The 23,798-nt window shown below is 33.9% G+C and overlaps 1 protein-coding gene across 1 annotated transcript in view; it reads left to right on the top strand.

Moving 5' to 3' along the window:
• Positions 1 to 23,798, top strand: part of Pex7 (peroxisomal biogenesis factor 7) — a 64,359-nt gene that overhangs the window by 8,904 nt on the left and 31,657 nt on the right. Inside the window, exons 4-8 of the mRNA XM_026391868.2 lie at positions 7,900 to 7,977; positions 8,339 to 8,447; positions 18,048 to 18,154; positions 19,753 to 19,866; positions 22,044 to 22,099. Coding sequence (XP_026247653.1) covers positions 7,900 to 7,977; positions 8,339 to 8,447; positions 18,048 to 18,154; positions 19,753 to 19,866; positions 22,044 to 22,099 — 464 coding nt within the window. The remainder of the gene's footprint in view (positions 1 to 7,899; positions 7,978 to 8,338; positions 8,448 to 18,047; positions 18,155 to 19,752; positions 19,867 to 22,043; positions 22,100 to 23,798) is intronic.

Raw genomic sequence — 23,798 nt, 5'->3', positions numbered from 1 at the left:
GTGTAGTAGAAAGATGGAAGATGAGGTAAGGAAGAGGGATAAAGGTCATTTCATGATGGACCTCTATCTTGTGCCAGGCTGGCAGGATTGGAGTTTATGCTGTGAAAATTTAAGAGAAAAATGATTATATAGATTTTGGGCACACCCTGTTGGTATAAAGCAGGCCACACATGGCTGGATAAACATTACCCATGTTCCACTTAATCCACTTTTTTTAAGCATCAGCTGTTATATAGGACTAGACAAATCCTTCAGACATTTGAAATTTTAGCATTTAAAATGAGAAAGATGTGCAAATTCTTGTTTTAATTCAGTGGTTCTCAGACTTTGCCATACTTTAGTTAGCATCATCTGGGGAGCTTTTAAAAGTCTTCATGTCAGTTCACAACATCTGAGGATTGGAGCAAGCCATCAGTATTATTTAAAGATTCCTAGATGATTTCCTTGTACAGTGTTTGGAAGCCACTGCCTTAATTTCATAGTGGTCATATGTGTATTGTCTAGTATTTTGAAGATTATAGTAATCAAAATGTAGATTTTAAAAATCTTTAATAAGGGGAGTGATTTACTTTACCTCCAAAAATCATTCACAGTCCATTTATCTAATCTCAAGGCTTTCTAAAAAATTTTAGAGAAAGTGATAATTTTAAATAGATGGAAACTGTAATGTATTCAAGTAAAGAAAAATTTTCATGCATGATTACTGCTACTGTATCTGTCATTGCTCTCATTTACTCAGTGTAGGTGTCAACAATATACTTGTCTCCAAAGCAAGTTAGTGAGTGAACCATAGATGGGAATTGGAACCCCATCTCTCTTATTTTAGAATCTATTAAGAAACATATGTAGGAGAATTATGCAATCTTATTTCATAATTTTAAATCATGAAACTAGAAGTTATTTTTAGTTTTGCTGCAAGCTCATATGAAATGGATTTATTTGCAGAACTTTTTAAATATATGAGGAATTTTTTGTAAGACAGCAATATAAGCATACGTATTTTAATTTTTTACATTATTATAAACATGTATTACATTTTATATGTATATATTTCAAAAAGAAACAATAGAAAGATGAAAAAACTGAAAAAACTAATAAGGCTTTTAAAGGGAGTGGGGAAGAAAGGGGAGTGAGGACAAAGATGAATATAAGATTTCTCCATATTTTTGAGGTAGGATCATTGAAATATTTTATATAATTAGGAATCACAATTTGAATCAGAAAGAAAAAGGCAATGCTAAAAATTGAAAACAAACAGAAACAAATTAATATTGTTATCTGCCAAAAGGTGCCATGATCAGGTATTAAAAATAATGATTTCAAGTGACTTTAAGAAACCAGTATTGTTCACCCCAATGGGATTTTGATAAACAGTAAAAATTTTAAACTGCATTCAGAAAAATCAATGCTATTATTTGAAATTCTTATATGTATATCACAGGATAAAGCTTAACGGTAATTATGTCATCAGAAACCAAAATTTTTAATATAAGAAATAAGAGACATGGGAATATAGGGTAAGTAGAAACTATCTTAAAATTGGATGTTTTGTGTCAGAAAGCAAGAACGTTACAAGGGGCCATTGGCTGCATGTCCAAGGTTCAGAAGAAACAACTGGAAGTGGTTTTCAGTCAAAGATGGGACAATTTGAATATAACAAAGGATTATAGCAATGAATTGGAGTATAGGGTATATACACACCCTGTTATATATGTATTTTCATTCATACATGAAATTATAAATATTAGCAAATAACTGATCATTAAAGATTAATATGATAAACAAGTCCTTATTCCGAAAACTGATAAATAAAGATAAAGGAACAAGGCATTTACCTTGCCTTTTCTGTGTGAATTTTGTAGAATAACAAAAAATTGATTAAATTTTTTTATAACAGAATCCTAGCTAATATATGCAGAAGGAATAACAGAATTAGAAAATCATCATTTAGTAGCCCCTAATGAAATAATGACTGTAGGCGAGGGTCATCCATGGATGTTAAAGTCATTAATTTAAGATTGAAACAGTCTCTGAACAATCTAGGATCACTAAAAGTGGGTCAATCAGAAATTATATGCTTCCTAATATAATAGGAAGCTACAAAAACATTGAACTGAATCTGATTAAGTCTCCAGATCTAACTTCCAAATTAAGGAAATAGGAAGGGTAGAGGAAGAAGTTAAATACCACTACTAGGAAACAATTAGCAAATCCAGAATATAAGACAGGACCAATAACTTGGTTGCTTGAGCAAGTAAATACTATGGGAAAGGTATTTAGATTAAGAGCCATAACAGCTAATTGTAAAATATGGACCTTATTTGGATACTGGTTCAAATAAATCAACTGTAAAAAAAGAAAATATATTTTTGTGATAATCAGGAATATAAGAATATAAATTGAGTGTCAGTTGATATTGGAGACTTGTTAATCTTGCTAGGGGTGAAAATGCATAAAACTTAATAACTAATGTAAAAAAAAAATCCTTGTCTGCTGAAGTACTTATGAGTAAAGTGGTCTGATATTTAAATACTTTAGCAGTGAGTCAATCTGTCAATAATGGGACAGATAAAACAAGATGGGCAAAAAATGTTGATAGTCACAGAAAGTGTGTAATAGGTACCTGGGGATTTATTATACTATTCTCTGTAATTTTGTTCATGCTTTAAAATTTCCATAATGAAAAATTATTTTTAGATTTAAGTTTTACATTAAAAGAAATTTGTAGCCTTTCTAATTGCTTAGTAATTAAAAGTCAGTGTCCCTATCCTTTGCATTGATACAGATAAGTAAAAATTTATGGGCATAGTTTGTATTTGATGGTTTTTAATTAAATAGACCAACTTTAAAAGGGCATTATTTTACAGTAGATTAAAAATGAGTTCTTTGGGAATTAGTTTCAGTAATAAAATGTGTCCTCTCAAACTAGTTTTGCTGAAGTTCAGATTTCATAAAGCAGCACAAAACATTGTTCAGTGTTTTAAAATTTTTTCTTTTTCCATTTTTCTCATTTTTTTTTCACCACTGCCAAGAGTAATTACATAAGGTAGGCATTTAGAGGACCCTGCTTTTAAAGCATAAAATCCAATGCTGCATATTTTTCTTCCTTTTTATATTTAATTTGATCATTTGCCATGTCCACTCTGAGGGAGTAAAAGGAGAAATGAACTATTCAAATGGAGGGGCCAGAGGAGTAGGGTGAGAGGCAAAGGAAGGGGGAAGGATGGACTGTGGGCCTTCGACAGTCAGTGGTCATTGTGCTAAGATCAGTGAGAAGTCATTGCAGATTAAAAAAAAAAAGCTATGAAATATTTAATACATTCAAAATATATGTAAAATGTAAAAAAATGGTATATTGAACACTTGCATATTCACCATCTAGCTTAAGAAATAAAACATTACCTGCCCCATGGAAGTCCCTGATTACCCATCTCTAATCCTATCCCTCCTCTCTCTCCTTTTTTCCTTCCTTCTTCCCAGGAGTAACCACTAACCTCAATTTTCTATTTATGTTTTCTTTTTAGCTTTACTACCTATGTATGCATTCCTAAGTCATGCATAGTTTTGCATGATTTTGACCTTTGGGTAATATGAATCAACATGAATCTCATAATGTTGAGTGAAGATAAGTTTTGGAAGTCACATAGTCTGAAACCATTGGAAGGCTTTTTACAGGGGAGTGATATTTATACATTTTTTTCCTTCCTTTTTTTTTTTTTTTTTTTTTTGCAGTACTGGGGATCAAACTCAGGGTCTCACACAGGCTAGACAAACACCCTACCACTGAGCCCAGCCCTTTTTTATTTTATTTTGAGACAGGGTCTTGCTAAATTGCCCAAGCTGGGCTTAAATTTGTAATTCTTATATCCCTGATTATCACAAAAATATATTTTCTTTTTTACAGTTGATTTATTTGAATCAGTATCCAAATAAGGTCCATATTTTACAATTAGCTGTTATGGCTCTTAATCTAAGTACCTTTCCCATAGTATTTACTTGCTCAAGCAACCAAATTATTGGTCCTGTTTTATATTCTGGATTTCTAATTGTTTCCTCGTGGTGGTATTTAACTTCTTCCTCTATCCTTCCTATTTCCTTAATTTGGAAGTTAGATCTGAAGACTTAGTCAGAAGCTGGGATTACAGGCATATGCCATCATACTTGTCTTAATATTGTTATTTTTTTATAATTTTTAAAATGCAGTCTGGTAATGGATTAGAGGTGAATAAGAATAGATGAGGAAAGCAGTTAAAGGATGGATCTCTTCAGAGAGATTACATACAGACTTTTTTTTTTTTTTGGTATTAGGGTTGGAACCCAGGGTTGCTTTACCACTGAGCTGTAGCCCAAGCTCCTTTTATTTTATTAGGCAGGGTCTTGTCAACTCGCTGAGGCTGTTCTTGAAGTTGCCATTCTTCTGCCTTAGCCTCTCAAGTCACTGGGATTACAGTTGTGTACCACGTCACCTGGTGACACACACACTGTTAACCCCCATCCTTTAGGATGTTATCACTCCTAACTCTTTACCTTTGCTGTTCCTCTGATATGGAAGACTTGTTCCCTACTTAAAGTCTTTTCTAGTTCTATCTGAAGCCTTTCCTCTCATATTTGCAGAGTCCAGTCTTTTTTCACACTGAAATGTCTGCTTAGAGAGGTCATTCCTGATTATTTTATTGAGAAGTGACCCTGCCCTTGTTATTATTTTCTGATTTCCTTATTTTTCTTAATAGGTTTTTAAAATTGCAACTTGAAATTATGCATATTTTTATTTATAAGTGTCTTCTGCTTAAATATAATATCTGTGAGGGTCAGTCTTATCTAATACTGTAACTGCTCCTTTCCTTGTGCCTTGTACATAGTAGATGCTTAATAAATGTTTGTTGAATAGATTAGCAAATTGATTTGAGATTGGATTAACAAATCCAGTTATTGTTTTTCATCTGTCTCCTTAAATATCTTTCTGGTTGTGAACTTTATTCAAAACCTGAAGTTAATGTCCAAACCATATTCATACTAGATATTTCCCCTTGGCTATCTTGCTGTGACTTCAAACTTGGTGTGTATAAAATTATACATTCATGTCCACCTTCCAGTGTTCCACTTTTGTTAATGCCAACATGACTGATAGTTGACAAAACCCTGGTATTATCTTGCTTTCACTAACCCTAATCCCTAGGGTGCTATTTATGTCCGGAGGCATCTGGGGTCACTATTTCATCTCTGATTTCTGCTTACTGACATTTTAGCCAGCCCTCAAAGCCCTACTTAAGTCTTTTCTTCTGGGCATCAAGCTGAATCTTCCATCATACACCCCTTTTGAACTTAATATCTGTAGTTCTTTCATTTTCAAGCATGATCTCCCAGCCTGCTAGTTCCTTTACTATGTCCAAATACTTTAAACATAGTAAGATAAGTGAGGTATTTATTGATTGAGTTGACTATGTTTCCTTAATTTCCCATTTAAAACAATTTTTTTAGTTGTAGATGGACACAAGACCTTTATTTTATTTATTTGTTTTTATGTGGTGCTGAGGATCGAACCCAGTGCCTCACTTGTGCTAGGCAAGTGTCCAACCACAAGCTACAACCCCAGGCCTTATTATCCCATGTTCTGTCCTTAACTTTGTTCTTGAGACCTATTACTTGCCACTTTGTTGTGTGACAGATAAGAAAGTGTCATCAGCATAATTTTCTTCTCTTCTGTTCTGCTAGGACTGGGTTCTGTCTGAGCTGATGGAGGTGCCTGCAGTGTTAGAGATGACAAGTCATAAGGTTTTGACTCTGGCATCACACTGGAGTTGTGAGGAGGCAGGGGGCTATGAGCTGAAGATGTTAGTCTTTAGCTAGTAGTTCTCTATACTGTACTCAGTGACAATGCAGGTTGTGAAAGTAAATTTGATTAGCTATATTATTTTAACCAATAATTAATGAGTGCCTCATTTATTGTGATGAATATAGTGTACTCAAAGCTCAGTGGTTTTGCTCATGAGGAGTCTCCAAAATCTAGCAGGTATGGCAGTTATTTAACATTACTTTTAGTAAAATTTGCCAAGTGCTGGATTAGAAGTGGGTACAAACTGCTGGTGGAGTGCACAAAAAGGAGCATCTGACTCACTTGGGGGTTTCAGGGAGGTTTCAGTTCATAAGGGAAGTAATGGGGCCACATCTTGACAGATAAATGGGAGTTCACAAATAAACAGGAGCTTTAAGTTCTTAGATAGGAAGAATTCACAAGCAAAATGGAATCATTCTGAGCCTAATTGCAGCTCTAGTGAGGATAGTACCAGCAAGGGCAGTACTATTTAAAACTATAAAGTTTTAAATTTTTTAAAAATAAAATTATTAAGGTTCTGGAAAAAAAAAGAAAATTTTACATTTTGTTCATCATGGATTTTTTTGCATTATTTTTAAATTTTTAAAATACTGCATTAACAGATTATTTATCTTGATAACCAAGTTTTAGGGTAGCTAAGTGAGTGTCTCATATACCCTACTCTAGTCCTGGCCCACCTGCTGCCCATATTCATGCAAGAGGGAAGGCACTTTGAATACTAAAGGAACCACTCATAAAGTAAACAGAAGGGGCAGCAAAAGCCAAGAGCTGTTGGGCATCTATTAGTTATAGATAGAAAAAAGAGTTTGGAAGCAATTGCTAAAGATCTTGACAGCTAAAGAATTTGACTTTATCCTCTAAATTTCCTCTATTTAGGGACCATATAGTAAATATTTTAGATTTTCTAGGCTACCAAGTAACTGTCACAAGTACTAAACTTAGCCCAAGCAGCACACAAAGCAGCCATTATCAATGATTGGTTGTGGCTATGTTCCAATAAAACTTTATTTACAAATCAAGCATAGGGTCAACTTTGGCCCTGGTCCACTAGTTATAGTTTTCCAACTCCTGCTCTAAGCTGATGTGAAAAGTCAAAAATAACAACAATATACTTTAATAACAACAAAAATCTTCATTTAGCTTTGTGTGTCAGATGCTCTCAACACTTTGTTTTATATCCCATTTAATCTTTACTTCTATATAGTAGATACCATATGCTAAGGTCATTATGTTTCCCTAAGTGTTACTTTTTAAGATTTCATATCTAAGTGACAAAACATCCAGATTGTAAAGGCAGTATTGGTATTACTGATTTTTTTTTTCATCAGGCTCTAACATGACTCAGTATATAGCACTGAGAAGCAGACAGCAAGTAACCCTTACTTATCACAGTAAATCCCATACACTTATATTTCCTATGTATATGTGGAAATTAAGAGTTTTAAGATTCAAAATAACCTCTAGCTGGTCATATTTAATGACATATACTCAGGTCCATGTCAGGATTACTTTCATCAAGTATAATTATGCACATATGTAAGTTTTGAAATGGTTCACTGAGAGCAGTGAAAGATAATAGTGGCAGTGGATAAATAAAGCTGTTTACCAAGAGATCTGAAAGGATCACCTGGTTTCTATAAGCTTTTTTTTTATCTTTTAAAGAAAGGCCAGATAGTGATATTAATTGAATTTTAATGCTTTCTGATAAACATTGACCAGGCAAGCTTTTTTTTAGACAAGTAACTTTCTAATCTGCTTTGACATTTCTTCATGGGTGCTGCAAACAATGATTTGTTGGTAGGTTTAAAAATATGTGTAATTTGTTTTAGTGAAGAAGGTTTGGAAATATCCTGTAGAATCATATTAAGGGCAGTTGGAGTCTTATCTACAAGGAGTATGCATGGAGGTATAGACATTTCTCAAACATCGTGTTGAGATGGCTAGGACTTTATTTGATGTTTTAATAAAGTAAATTGGTTGTTCTAGCTGGCTATCATTGTAAAGAGATAAAATATAATATTCAATTTAATATTGTTATGCGTTCTAAACACATTAAATGTTTTTAGGTATATAGTGTTGATTGGAGCCAAACCAGAGGTGAACAGCTTGTGGTGTCTGGCTCATGGGATCAGACTATCAAAGTGGTATGTCAGCATTGTATTTAAAAACAAAAACTCTCTTCCCCCGTGCTTCTACTGAATTTCTTTTCCAAAGTATTATTCTGTAACTTAAGAATTGAACGATTTTCTTTTTAAAAGCTATATTAGAACATTAGAACTTAAAATTTTCTAGTCTTTTGGCTAGAACCTAATTAGCTTAGCATTGATTATTTTGGCCCCTTAAAGACCACCTTGCTTTTTATGAAAATAGATCTTAAAGCCTTGAGATAACGTGTATTATATGTGTATATGCAAATATATATGGTATATTGTACATGCAATATATGTAAAAGCATACATTTGAATTTATCTCTGTTAAATAATTAATCTATTCATTTATTTGTAGTGGGATCCAACTGTTGAAAAGTCTCTGTGCACCTTTAGAGGTCATGAAAGTGTCATTTATAGCACAATCTGGTCTCCTCATATCCCTGGTTGTTTTGCTTCAGCTTCAGGTAAACAAATCTGAATTTACCAAAAACTTTACTTGCAGTGAGGGTGGCCTTGTTTTTCCCCATTAGGTGGCACTGTGTACCCTAAATTCAGAGAAAAGTGGAACATGTTACTGTTCTTTGGTGCTCTTAAGAACTTTCATTCTTTATTAACCTCTTTAAAACAATTAGCTGAGACTCAAATTGCTTTCCAATGAATCAATGAATCTGAGTCCTAAAGGATATCTCCGTGTTTCCTGGCAAGGACAGATTTGTGGATGGTAATGTCATAACTGAGATAATAAATTTGAAAGAGAAGATCTTTTGTCTTAGAACAGTATTGAACCTGTGAGATGCAGGGGGTGTGATTGGAGGGGGGGTTGTCAACAAGAGGTTGAGTTTGGAGCTAAAAAGTCTGGTCTTGTGAATAAAAATTGTGTCCTTGGCTCATGATTGGTAACCAAAGCCATTGTAGTAAATCAGAGGAGTCAGGGAAGACTAAGTAGAAGAAATCTTGAAATAGAGCACACCTGGGCAAACTGCTAGCCTCATGTCAAAATGGTTCTTTGACAGTTTTTATAAATAAAGTTTTGTTGGAGCACAACCATGTCCATTCATTTGTATGTTGTGTCTGGCTGCTTTCACACTGTAGTAGCAGAATTGAGTAGTTATTGAAACCTAATGCCTCTCAAAACCAAAAATACTTTCTGTGTAGCCCTTTACAGAGAGTGTTTGCTGACCCCTGCTATAAAACCTTGAGGGGAGGTAAATAATTGGAAGCTTTTATGCACAGTTACTTGTTTAGAGGAGGAAATAAGACAATAACTAGAGGAAGAAATAGTGTACTTCTAGCATTATCTTCTTATTTAATTATGCAGTATCCAAAGATAGGCAACCACTAGGTAAGATGTGTTCCATTCTTGATAATAAATTATGTCAGTGCCCTGAGTTTTTGAATTATGTTAAATGGTGTTTAGTTTGCTTTTAGTTGCTGTGACCATACTACCTAACAACAACAGAAAAGAAACTTAGAGACGGGAAAGTTTATTTTGGCTCGTAGTTCCAAAGTTTTAGTCCATGGTCAGATGAGTCCATTGCTCTGTGCCCAAGGTGAAGCAGAACATTATGGTGGAAGGGCGTGAGGGAGGGAAGCTGCTTACCTCCAGGTGGGCAGGAGGCAGAGAGGAGGATAAGGGAGGAAGGGGCTACAGGGAAGATGAACCTTTCTAGGGCATTCCTGCAGTGGTCTACCTCTTCCAGCATACCTCATCTGCTACAGCTACCACCCAGTCCATTTAAACCAGGATGGACTGACTATGTTACAGTTTTCACAGTGTAATTATTTTACCTCCAGACATTCCTGCATTAACACAGGAGATTTTGGGGGACACTTCATATTCAGAACATAACAAGTAGTTTCCGTAGGAAATATAATGACAAATTTTTTTCATTATTTTTATTATTTTTTAACTTTAAAATTAAAAATAACCAATTTTTTGTGAATTCTGGAAGTATTATTAAGTTGAAGACACTCAAATAAAAACTTTGAGGTAAATTCTATGCAAACAAATATATCCACTTTATGCAATTTTTTGACATTCTAATTGTGAATAATGGTAATATCTATGTATGGAGCCATAGTTAATTTAAGAAACATTTTGTTCTTTGATAAAATGAACATTTTCTAAAATGAAGAGTAGTTTACCTGCGAACTTATGAAATTAACACACTTTTAAGAATTTCTAAGTTATCTGAGTTGTAACTTTCTTATCCATGATCTGAATTAAATCTTTTCCAAAATATCAAGTCTTTTAGGATGAGACCACTAAAATATTGTTCCTACTTATATTTCCTTTTCTAGGTCTGAATTTCTTCTTTGATATTTTATTTTTCTGTGGCACAGCTAACCATAGGCTGTATATATATTAAGTAAACAGCAATGTTAATATACTTTGAATTTATTAACCATTTAACCTATGTCTATAACTTGAGTTAATCATCTTTTATGCTTTTAATTTAACGTAAAGGATGAATTTCATGCATGTAGTCAGTCAGATCTGTGAGAAGACCATAGTTCAGTTTAATTTTTAAAATTCTGCCTTTTTATATTTTTTACCATTGGTGAAAAGCCCTAACATAGAATGTTAATTTGATTTACATTCACATAATTTTCTTAGGGGAGGAATGTCCTTGGCCTTATATGTACTATTTCAATGAGGTCATTTCAAACTCTGGATGGAATTAGTGGTATAAAAAATGTCCACCTTCAACAATAGTAAAAGTAAAGGTATGTCTGCTGAGGGCGATAATTGGCAGCATTCACAGTGAATTAATTTTAATAATAAGTATAATTTTGCATATTTGGAAAAATACCAGAAAGTAAAACTTAAACTACTGATAGAGTTTTAAAAAAATTATTCTACCTTGCTGTAATTGATATGCAGTTTTGTTTATGTTTACATTTAAAGTTCTAAAATTGCCTTCATTTGTTTTGGGGGGGGTTTGTTTTGGATACTAGAGATTGAACCCAGGACCTTGAATATGCTAAGCCCATGTTCTACCACAAGGATACACCTGCACCCCATGTTTATTTGTTTTTAACCATGTTCTTTATAGGCCTGTGACCAAATATAAAATCTGGTGACAAAATCATGAACTAATACAGCTGCATTTATTTAAGCATCTGTAGAATGGTGTCTATTAGGCCTTTATTTGAACTAAGTCACACATATCTCTTCCTTTTACATTGGCTTTTGTGAAGCACTATATATTATTGACTCTGGATATTGCACATAGAATATTCAGTGTATGAGACTGAACAGTAGAAAAAGATTAATTGTAGAATGAGCAGTATAATCTGAATACTTAACTTTTAAACTACTCATACAGGGAAAATGGGTAATATATAAAAATGGTCTTTCAGGGGCTGTGGCTGTGGCTCAGTGGTAGCACACTTGCTTGGCATGGGTGAGGTGCTGGGTTTGATTCTCAGCATTGCATATAAATAAATAAAATAAAGGTCTATTGACAATTAAAAAATATTTTTAAAAAATGGTCCTTCAGGCTGTGGCTGTGGCTCAGCAGTATCACACTTGCCAGGCATGTCTGAGGCACTGGGTTCGATTCTCAGCACCATGTATAAATAAATAAATAAATAAATGAACGAATGAATAAATAAATAAATAGATGTCTATCAACAACTTAAAAATATCTTAAAAAGTGGTCTTTCATAGACGCTTCTGTTTAATTATATTAGCTTCATGTGTTATGTTAGAAATACAAATAGTAGTCATGTTATCCAGGACTTCTTTAATTAAAAGTGAAAAATATTCTGACCCAAACTGCATTAAGGAAGAAGATAATTTATGTTCTGACACAGTTGAAAAGTCTAGAACTAGCTTAGGCTTTAGAGGCTGGTTAGATGTAGGTCTCTGTCTCCTGTTATTGGTTTGGTGTCAGGTACCATATGTTGGCATGATGGCAAAAGCTCCAACCCCTACATCCTTTCTAGCTTTTTCCAGTAGGAAAGGAAGAGATTCTCTTGTAGACATTCAAAGTTTTATATTCTGTCATTGGTTCTGATAGGTACATGTGGATGTCTCTGCAGCAGTCACTTTGCCCAAGGAAGGGGATGAAATGTTTTGACTCACTTAGGTCTGGTTTAGCCTCTGCAGTTGGGAACAGAAAATGGGAGAAGGCAATACCTAAACTACCTGTGCTGAGGAGGGAAAGAGTGAATCTGATTCAGTAAAAGTAGGTAGGTAGATTCTAGAAGGCCAGTCTTCGTTAAATTAGGTACATGTAAGGCTTAAAATAAATCAGAAGGGATTTAATGAATAAAGCATTGAACCTTTTAGCTCTAAAATCTGTTCCTTAAAACAACCACAACAAAACCTTTTAAAATCTTTCCCTGTGAAATTGGATATAATAAAGCTGTTTAGAATTTTTTGAAAACTCATTGGAAGGTTGATTTATTGAACATTTACCATTTTCTTTCTTTAACATTTTTATTAGTTGTTGATGGACCTTTATTTATTATATGTGGTGCTGAGAATTGAATCCAGTGCCTCACACATGCTAGGCAAGCGCTCTACCACTGAGCCACACCCCCAGCCCCAAACATTTGCCATTTTATTGTCTTAGTCCTTCATGATGCTTTTCAAATAGTAGCCTGTTTCATAAATTTGAAAAGATTTAAAGTTTCTTTTCTATTCTGCAGAACTTTTGTAAGGAGTTGTGGTGTAGTAAGCAGTAGACTCTTATTGTGCCAGTCATTCCAAGGGAGACAAGAAAATTGCTTACCGAGCCATGTCTTGTTTTCATACATTTCCTATAGGACTGTATATTCTTTTATAGAGAATAAAATAATAGGAAATGTATAATGTATAATAAATGTATAATCTTTTATAACTGGATTCCTTTCACAGGCAAAGACTAAAATATTTTTGATTGTTATTACATGAGATATGGGAGCAACCATCTAGTAAGATGTTTTAAAACAATATAATAAGAGTTTTAATAAACATCTAGTAAGAATTTTAAAAACAGATCCGAGGTTTATTTTGATTGTTGAGAGGGACATTGTCAGGTTCAGTCAGATATTTATCGAATATCTGTTTACTAGGCATAAGAGATTAAAGTGAGGAAAAAAATAGAGCGGTCCTCCTAAAGCATATTGTCCAGTAAGAAAGAGAGATGCTAAGAAAAAAATAGAAGCACATGATGGTAAGGGGTGTGAAGCTCTTTGCAGGAGAGGTACTTAACACAGTGATTAGGTACGTGGACTTTGGAGCTGGACTGCCTGGGATCAAGTTCTGTTTTCCTCACTATTGTGTGACTTTGGTCATGCTACTTGACCTCTATATTTTCATTATTTCTAAAATAAGATTGATAGTAATACTTCATCATGGCTCTGGAAATGTTACCTCCTTATGTAACACAAGTTCCTTGAATTCTATGGAAACATTATTTACTCTTGAGTTTATTAAGGTTGTTTGGTAGGGATGCTTCCCTGAGGAAGTAGTGTCTAAGCTGCTACCTATGAACTACCTATTGTTAGGAGATGAGGGGCAGGAGGCCAAGGGATGGGATGTGGATAGAACAGAGCATATTTGCAAAGGATCAGAATGGCCTTTGCAGTGCATGTGTGCTGCAGGAATAAGCAATCTTGGCTTTTCTGAGAATGAAAACTCTGAGCAGTGGCTGAAAGTATCTTGCTCTAGAGAATATGGAGTGCACAGTTAGGTAATAACATACTAGTCCAGTGAAGAAGAATATTTGAGCTCTTTATATAAAGAGGATTAATATGAAGCAAACTTTCTTTTGAGCCATGAAAACTAAATTACTGCTTTTACAGACTCCATATAATTGCATAAGTTATAGCCATGCCTGAATGTGTGGGGTCTAGCCAGTAGTTAAAATAAACCTCATTCTACTGTAAGAAAAAGTCATATTACATCTGATAGGCATCTGGCATTTCAATTAAATCATTGGTGCCCAAAAGTACCCTTTTGGTACTTAGTTCACTCTCTTTGTACTCATTATTCTTACCTAATTTCCTCTTACTTACTGCAATTTGGAATTAGACATAGTAAAAGCCAGCACTTCCTATTCTGGTTCTGTTACCAATGGCAGGTCTGCAAATGATAAAGAGAAGCTGGTAATTCAGGTGGGTCTATGGCATGTCATAGGACTCTGATAAACGTCTGGCTGATGATGAAAGGCCAGTTGTCTGGAAGATGTGATTTTAAGTATCGATGTCCTGAAAGAGTTGAATGAATCATTCAGTATACGATTTGGCTAGAAAGTCTTTTCTTTTACCTAGGAAAGAGAGATGAAGACAGAGTACCAAATGTGTAACCATAGGAGTGATTAAAAGTCTTAGCTCCTGCAGAGCAGTCTTTACATTTTTGTGTCCCTTCGGTTAACTGCACTAGAGGGACAACCTAAACTGACTTTAAAAACTGTTGTTTGAATATGATGGTTCAGAACTATAATATTGTGTCAAGAGAAATAGAGTAGCCATTCACCCAGCCTTTGTTGTGCTGTTGTTTAATCTTTTACACACATACAGAATGGCATGTATTCTTATGTATACAGCCTGATGAATTTTCACAGTGAGCACATCTGTGCAATCAGCACTCTGTCCAAGAAACAGAACTGTACCAGAGGACCCCCTTCTGTTTTTCAAGTCACTACTTCCCTTCCCAGACACTCCACCCACGGTAAATATGTCTGCCTTCTGACAGCATAGATTAATAATGTTGCCTTCTTTATACTTTTGTGTCTTCTTTGTTTTGTTTGACACTGATTCTTTTGAAACTCAGCCATATTAGTGCTAAAATAAGTTACTTCGTCATCTCCTAATTTATACTCATTGTAATGCATTGGTACTTTAAGGAAATTCACACTTTCAGATAATGTAATTATCAGGTGAATACAAGATAATTGGACTTTAGGCAGTGCTTTAGTCATGACTGTATCAGACCTTATAGTTTCAGGTGTAGTATTAAATATTAGTTTCGAAAGTGAACAAGCATCACTTGTACACTTTGTATGTTTTAGTGGAAGCTTCAGACCAAATCAGATGTTTTTATCTGGGGCTAGGCTTTTGTAGAGATGAAACTTGGGAGAATACCATTCACTATCTCCATGATAAGTGGTCTCCTTTGCCTGTAAGTGATAGTACTGGAATTGTCTTAAGTCATTGAGACATGTTTTGAAAGCATATCCTAGAAAGGGAAGGGATGCTTGAACTGCCCCATGACACATTCTCTGTCCTTGGTAACTTGTCTTTGCAGTGAGACACATGACCCAGAGGCTTCTGAATGTTAAATTTGTAAATTCTACTATAAGAAAGTGGTTAGCATTATCTTTTTTCAATTATATTTCAGAAACACACACACACACACACACACACACACACACACACAAACATGTATCCCAAATACCCCTCTTTGACCTGCTGGCTGTGGTCAAACAGGGAATGAGATATTACAGCTGGCTTTGCTTGGACTTGCTGCTGGCTGGTGTGAGCCTGTGTTGAACTGTAAATCTTTTTAGAAGCACTTGGTGAGAAGAGGTTGTTCAGAGGCTGATGCTAGATATTCACATGTCACTCTGCTGTAGATACTGAAGGCTGAGGAAAGTAAAAAAATGTCATTTAATCAAAGGTATTTGGAATTCTGAAACAAATTCCACTAGTTAGTGGCTAAATTGGAAATAGTGGTTATTTTTAAGGTCCATGAAGATATTTTAAGCTCTAGCCTATATCAGTTCAAAATTATTTCCATTTGGCTCATTCCCTTTTATCTCTGCCAAAAATGTTAGTTACTTTTTACCTATAAAAGTGTTTTCCAGCCTTTTATAAAGTAGCAGATTGGTGTTTTGAAATTAAAGAAGGAAAAATTTCACACACAAAGCAATTTAGTACATATTTATGGATCTATAAGAGTATTACAAAACATAGACTAAAGCAGACATGCTGAAGTCATGCTTGTGGTGGCCTCTAGGCAGGGAGAGTAGGAAGTGGGATTGGAAATGCACTGAAATTTTATCTGTAACACTTATATTTTATTTCTAAATGACAGTCTACAAAATATCATCTATGTATATATGAGAGAAAGAAAATATTTTTCTCCCAATTTAGAGAAAAAGTAACATAGAAGCCAGGTATAGTAACACATGCCTATAGTGCTAGTTTACTCTAGAGGTTGAGATGGGGGATCACTTGAGTCTAGGAATGTGAGATCAGCCTAGGACACATAATGACAACATGTTTCAAAAAAAAGAAAAGAAAGATAAAAAATAACAGAACAGTAATTCCACAAGAATCAGCCAGCATTGTTGACTATGACATTTGTTCTATGGCAACATTAGGAGGCAGTGTAGTTAGTTGTAAAATGCACACACCGGAGAGCCAGACCAAGTGGGTTCTGCTTGCGTGTCCTGGTTCTGTTGCTTAGTATCTTGGGTAAGTCATTTCATCTCCATATGCTTCAGTTTCCTCATTTGTAAAATGTTATAATAATTACTTATGTTATAGTTTTTGTTTCATAATAGTTTTTGTATTGTTTCATAAAAGTTAATATATATATAAACTATTTAGACCAGCATCTGGCACATAGGAAACACTCAATAAATATTAGCTGTTATTATTTGGAAGGACAGAGATGACTTCTAAATATAGGTGCATTTTTTTCAGCTTTTAGACAATCATTAAGGATATGTCATATATCTGGAACCATATGAAGCCTTATCTCATTTAAGTCTTGTAAGAGATACTTTATCATAGGTAAGGAAATTGAGGAATTAAGTAACTACCAAATGATCAAACTGGTTAGAACCAAGTTCTGGAACCCTAAAGCCCCTGTTCTTAACCTCTACATTTCATTAGTACTAACAAATTTAATTCTTATCTTTCTTTAACAACTTCCAAATAAGCCAGGGGGGAAAAATGTCTAAAGTAGCTAAATTTAGCCATATAACATGGATTCATAATTAGATATATAGGAAAAATACATGTAGGATAATTTTAAAGTTAAGGATAATTTTAAAATTTAGCATTTTTAGATATCTCATATTAGAGTGTGTATCTACCATGTGCTAGAGACCATGCGAGGTGCTCTACAAAAATTGTATTCTATTAAATTCTTGTACTGTACCCTGTGTTTTTTTTAAGAAATGAAAAAATAGTCTCAGAGATAGTATATACCCTATGCAAAATCACACACTTATAAATGAGCCCCCACTTGCTCTCATGCCAGAGCCTAAGTAGCTTGCTTCTACTATCATTGTTGTTTATATTTTACTTTTGAGGTAAATGTATATACTTCTAGATTTTACTCATTCTATCATTTTTTCTTTCCTTGTAGTTCAGAAAACTTGAAGTCAAACAGCATATAAAACATTTAGTCAGAGTGACTTTGTGCAGTTAAACAATGTAAGCCAATTTTTGCATAAAGATTAAGGTATAATCTTTAAAATTCTTGAGTTTGTTTGTTCCAAAGAAAAAGTATACCTCCAGCTCACCCATTAAAATGTAGCATATATAAAAACTAAAAGTATTGGGTTGGAAGTATGACTCTGTGGTAGAGTACATGCTTACCATGCTTGGGGTCCTGGGTTCAATCCTCAGCACTAAAACAAACAAAAACACCTAAAAGTAAAAAACAAAACAAACAAAAAAAAAAACTCTATTCGCTTGGCTTGGTAGACTTTTCCCTGTATTTAACAGTAAGACAGTTACTGTATTGTTTCTTGTATAATATGCTTGTACAGAGTGCTGACTTTATTTACTGGGCATGAGGATTTTCAGGGTTTTAGGGAAGAAGTGTGACTGAGTGTTAATCATTATTGTACCTGTCTGAGTGTGAGATTAAAATTTTTCTCTTTGAATAGATTTAAAAGCATTATCATGGTTACATTACTTTTTGTAATCTTTTACATTTAGTAGTTCCTATGCATTATTATGGTTTTAAAAAACATATAAAGATGGAAATATTGTAAGAATGAAAGTAATAAAAGTAATTTTACTTGATTTATCATCATGAGCTCCTTATGTCACTGAGCAGCTAAATGGTGTGATGATGGATGGAAAGTGATCAAGTCTTCCTTTTCTACCAGGTGATCAGACTCTGAGAATTTGGGATATGAAGGCAACAGGAGTCAGAATTGTGATTCCAGCACATCAGACAGAAATTTTGAGCTGTGACTGGTGTAAATACAATGAGGTATTGTGTGTGGTTCTATCCTGAGCTTCTGGCCTTTCAGATGTTGAAATGTTCAAGATTTATTTATCTTTGTTTATGTGGATTTTGGTGGTGTTCTGAACTATTAAGTAAAATTCAGTCCCTTCATATCTAATTAATGATTGTGACTGACCCGCATTAGCATTAATTGGCTGTAAGTGCTCATAAAACAAGCAAAATAAGAAACACAAATTCTCAAAAGTTCAACAGTGCAGCTTTGTTTGTTTTGGGAAAGTGCTTTACAATTTATGTAATCTTTTCTTGATTGCTTTTAACCCTGTCACTTTGTATCATCTTTTGCCTTCTTTTTCACTTTCCCACTCAGACCTCTGAACTATTTGTAACTTGATTTTTAATTTGACTGTTGTATCAGCTTTAAAATTTTTCTGTTTCATCTTCGCCTTTAAACACAATTTTCATGCTTCTGTAAGATAGCACTGTGTAATTTTTTACAGAACTTCAGTTAACCATATGAACGTATGAATTACATAGGAGTGTATTAAATGTGTTAATATGCTACTTGTGTACCTCAAATGATTTGTTAACTGTGAAAAATAGATAAAATGTATACTTATTTTTTCCCTAGTTTTGAAAGTTAAAATTATTGAAAGTGGAAAAAAAATGATATTGACAGAATTCTTTAAACAGAAAAGAAAATATAATACATATTCAGTAATATTTGATTTAAATAAAAATGTTAATGCTAATGACGACAGTTTTAATCTCTCCCATTACAAATGAATTTTCCATTTAGGAAAATTAAAAATTTTAGGAATTCTAAAAAAGGTGCTGTTATACATTTGATTAAACTTATACATTAATTTTAATGTCACAGATTAAATTTTTTTTAATCATTGAAACTTTTCCTCAAATGATCTTATATTAAAGCCCAACATATTCAGACAGTGAATTGCTGCTGTGGTGGATGTGGGATAAGCTGAGTGTGGATCCAGCAGTTGTTCTGTTTAGCTAGGCCTCTGGGTTCATTAGGGCTTTAGATAGCAGAATTTGTAAAACCTGATGTGATAGATGATTCTCTCCATAGATTCTGAGTTTTGATCAGATTAAGACTTGGCCCAACAGATTTGGGGATGGTGATGGATTTGGATTCAGAAAAACATAAAAATTTAATTTGTTCCCTTTACATTTTCAAAAAGTCCTAAATTAATTGGCCTCCTGCCTTTTAATACTTCTTATGATCTCAGAGGATGTTGAAAATCTTTTGAAGAGAAAAGTGGACTGACTTGTCAAATAAGCTTTAATCTTTTATGTATTTATTACTACTACTAAAAGTGAATTGGAAAAATCTACAGTACAATAGAGACTCTGCTTTTATCTCTGTGTATAGTATTCCATTATAGACATAAAGCATTCTAAGTTTCTTTTCTCTCAGGTTAATTTTTTTTGGCCATGTAATGTCTATTTTGATTCCTTTCTATGCTTATTATACATTTTTACAAGAATGACTCCTGAGATGAAATGGATAATTAGCAGAAAGTAGATATTGTTTGTAATAGGAAGCCTTAGTACTGCTCAGTTGCAAAAATGTCACAATATACTTTTCTCTGAATTGTTTTTAGAATTTGCTGGTGACAGGAGCAGTAGATTGTAGTTTGAGAGGCTGGGACCTAAGGAATGTGCGACAACCGGTGTTTGAACTTCTTGGTCACACCTATGCTATTAGGAGGGTGAAAGTAAGTTTTTATCTTGTCCTTTTATATGTAGAGCAAAAATGTAAATATAAATAGAATCAGTGAAGCATGTATAAAAGAAGGTTTTGGTGTTTAGGAGTGGGGGTTATTGATTCTTTTTTATGTGTTTTTGTTACCAAATTAATGATAAGTGTTTTAGTCAGCTTTTTCCACTGATCAGAACAGGTGTAGAGGAGGAAAAATTTATTTAAGGCTCACAGGTTTCAGAGGTCCAGCCAGCTCCATCATGGCAGAAGAGTATGGTAGAGGGAAGCAGATACTATTTTAACACTTTTTACTATAGTAGTTTACTTTTAGTATTACAGTCTTTATAATTTTCCATTCAGTGGGAAATAGTATATTATGATGACATATATGAATGTTCACAAATGTGTGGGGTATAAAAAATTTTCTGTTCTCCAAACAATAAAGGATGAGGTAACTCCTTTGTGCTGCTCCCAAGAAATTCATCTGTTATAAAGTAACTTAAGTTAGTTCTCAGCTTTTATTTATGCAAGTTCTTCTAAATTACTGTGGAAAACATCTTAAATGACATTTCCCAATTTTAATTCTTTCATGTTTTTACATTCAGGGAAAAAAATTACCTTAGTGATCTTTTCAATAAGAAAACTATACATTTCTATTTTTTAAATTCCAAATTTCCATTAAATTAGTATTTTGGGTGGGGGGTTCATGAGTTTAACTCAGGAGCACTTGAACACTGAGCCACATCCCCAGCTCTATTTCATATTTTATTTAAAGATAGGGTCTCACTGAGTTGCTTAGTGCCTCTCTAAATTGCTTAGGCTGGCTTTGAACTTCTGGTTCTCCTGCCTCTGTGTCCTGAGCTGTTGGGATTATAGGCATGTGCCACTGCTCCAGGCCAAAATTAGTTTTTTTTTAATTTTATTGGCTTTCATGAAACATATGAGGCATAGTCCCCTGTTTTGCTTTATTTTTTCTAATTTTCTTTTCTTTATTTTCGCAATACTGGGGATTGAACCCAGGATTTCATGCATGTTAGGCAAGCACTGTACCACTGTACTACATCCCCATCCATCTTTACTCTATTTTGATACTCTGTTTTGGGTCCTGCTAGAAGTTGCCCAGGCTGGCCTTGAACTTGGCAATCCTCCTGCCTTAGCCTTCTGATGCCTAGGATTGCAGGCATGCTGAATCATGTCTGAGTTGCTTTGTTTATTTTTTAATGGTAGTCTTGTGTGGATGGTATTAGTAGATTTTTTGGTGCTAGGGATCAAATCTAGGCCCTTGAGTTTGGTAGACAAGTATTCTACTGTTGAATATACTCCCAACCCTAGATTTTAGTAGTTGAAAAATATTTTTATGTATATTTCAGAGTGGTTCTGAGAATGAAATAGGGTAATATAATGAAAGTGCTCTAAAAATTGTAAAATACTATTCAAATGTAGTTATATATGTATATAACTAGTAGCATGCTTATAAGTCTGGGGTGTAACTCTGTGGTAGAGTACTCACCTAGTGTGCTAACGGTCCTGGGTTCAATCCCCAGCACCACAAAAATAAGTAAGTAAATACATAAAGTGCTAGTAAGATAAATACTGAACAAATATAATTGCAAAGGGCAGTCTATATTACTATGTTTATTACTTATATTGAAGGTGTTATTTGCCTTTAAATTTGCAGTTTGTATCTTTGAAAGCAGTTTCCATTAGACATATGTTATAAATAACATAAAAATTATTTTAAAGGTGTTTTTATTTAACATTTAAATATTTATTTTTATATCTGTCATTATAGCGATAATATGTATTTTTAAAGTTGGTAAATTCTATAATTATTGCATATAAATGTACTGTCACATACTCTCATATTTGTAAAATCATATTTGGATAGCCAATAAGAATTTATATGTAACTTTTATAGAACAGCAACATTTTGGGAACACTTATTCTAAATAAGTTCTAAAACTCAAGGGATGGCTTTCTTTGGAGAATGTAAAAATAAACTTTTTTTTCTAGAAATGAAAACTTAAAAGACCAAAAGATATTTTTTTCCTGAAATTTAAGCATGTAAGGTTCAGGAAAGCATAATTTTAAGTGACAGCACTGAATAAACTTAAATTTATTACAATGGAATGACCATAGGATCTAGCATACTGTAATTAGAGCTAACCTTTGTGTGTGTGTGTTTTGTTTTAGTTTTCACCATTTCATGCTTCAGTGCTGGCCTCTTGCTCCTATGATTTCACTGTAAGGTACAGTGGTTTTTAAATACATTTCATTGTGAAATACCAAGTAGCAACTTTGCCACTTTTTTGAAAGATTACATATTTATTTTACTAACAATATGTGTCCTTCTTGCCTTTTAATCTTCCTTTTCCTTTAACTATTAACTTTTTAATCCCATCTCTTTCTGTTCTCTCTACTTTTAAATCTGTACTTCAGTCTACATTATCCTTTTCAGTATTTTCATTCATGTGATAGCCTTTTCTTTCTAGTAGTGATTTCAGATCAGTGTTAGCCCTGATTCTGGCTTCTCTGTGCTTTCTCTGTTCTATTCCTTCTTTCCTGGACTGCCTTTGTTGTTCACAAAGGCTTGTAGCTAGAATATGGGAGACAGCTCAGTGGGATTATATTTATATTTCTTCTTATAGGTAATTTGAAGTTTAGATGTGTTGAAGACCTGTGTTCTGTGTAGTTTTATTTGTTCTTCTTGTTGTTCTGGATTGTTTTTTGTGAAGATACACAAAGAGTTTTAAATTTGTATTGGCTTTATTGCTTCAGCTACCCGGATCTCCTTTCCTTTATTTCTGAGTCAGTATTTGATGAGGTAGAATCTGTATAACTTTGTTTGGATAAAATGTACTTCTAATAGAACAGATTATAATAATGCTTTGAGAGAAATTACATGCCCTAACTTGGTTTTTTTTGACTGATTCAATACAAGAAGACAGACAAACTAGGAAATATAATCACACTGATGCTTCTACTTCTCAATTGAAATCATACTGTAGCCAAGTTTTGTTTTGTTTTTAAATAGTCTGTATAGAATAGTGGGGACTGATTATAAAGCTTGGGAGCCAAAGAATGGCAACATGACAGACAGGAAGAAATTTGTCAGTTTCTCTGTCTATGCCAGACATTTCCAAACTGGAACTGTGGAGCTAGATCTTTGGCTGGGGGTTTGAAGGCTGATCATTCATTCCATGAAAATGAATATACTAAAGGGAAAAAAAATAATAAAGAAAGCAGAGCAAAAAGATTGTATTTTTAGGAGGGAATTAATGTTGGAGGGAAGAAAGGAATAACCCACCAGAAACAGAAGGGAACAGTAAGCAGTATGTCTCAGAAACTGTAGAAGGAGAGGATGACTGTGAATGTATAGGCTAAACAGGGTAAAGAGAAAACTTAGAATCTTCTCTTTCACGTAAGTCACAGTAGGATCAAAAGGGATTTCCACATAGAGAATCTGGTCTTGCATTTCAAGGTCTCTGAAAGTGATCATAGAACTTTTAACCAATTTGAGATTGGGTATTGATCTTTTGGTGATCTCACTTTTAGTATTCTTAACAGTTTTAATTGGGTCTTTCTGATTTGGGAGCCCTGTCAATCAAGGGACATCTTAAATTCACTTTAGTGGTTTGTTTTTCAATAAAAGGGAGACTTAGTAAATGACTACCCCATACTTTCTTTTTGTAATTGTCACTATGATCTTAATCCACTGTTTTATTTAGGCATGTCAGTATTCCTAAATAAACAGTTAGGAAATACCTTACTTTTGCAGATAAAAATTTTCTCAGGAATATTTGATACAAACTGAATGTGAACTACACTGCTCTAAAATATTGTAGGTACTAGTATACTCATAAATCATCACAATTTTTGCCTCACATTTTTGCTTTGCTCTTTGCTTTTAAGATGTAGGCTGTGTCTTTTAAGACTAGAGATTGAAGG

Source organism: Urocitellus parryii, chromosome 8 (genome assembly GCF_045843805.1).
Source record: "Urocitellus parryii isolate mUroPar1 chromosome 8, mUroPar1.hap1, whole genome shotgun sequence".
NCBI classification, from domain to species: Eukaryota; Metazoa; Chordata; class Mammalia; order Rodentia; family Sciuridae; genus Urocitellus; species Urocitellus parryii.
The sequence above is the reverse complement of the archived record's forward strand: the minus strand, read 5'-3'. Positions and strand labels throughout refer to the sequence as shown.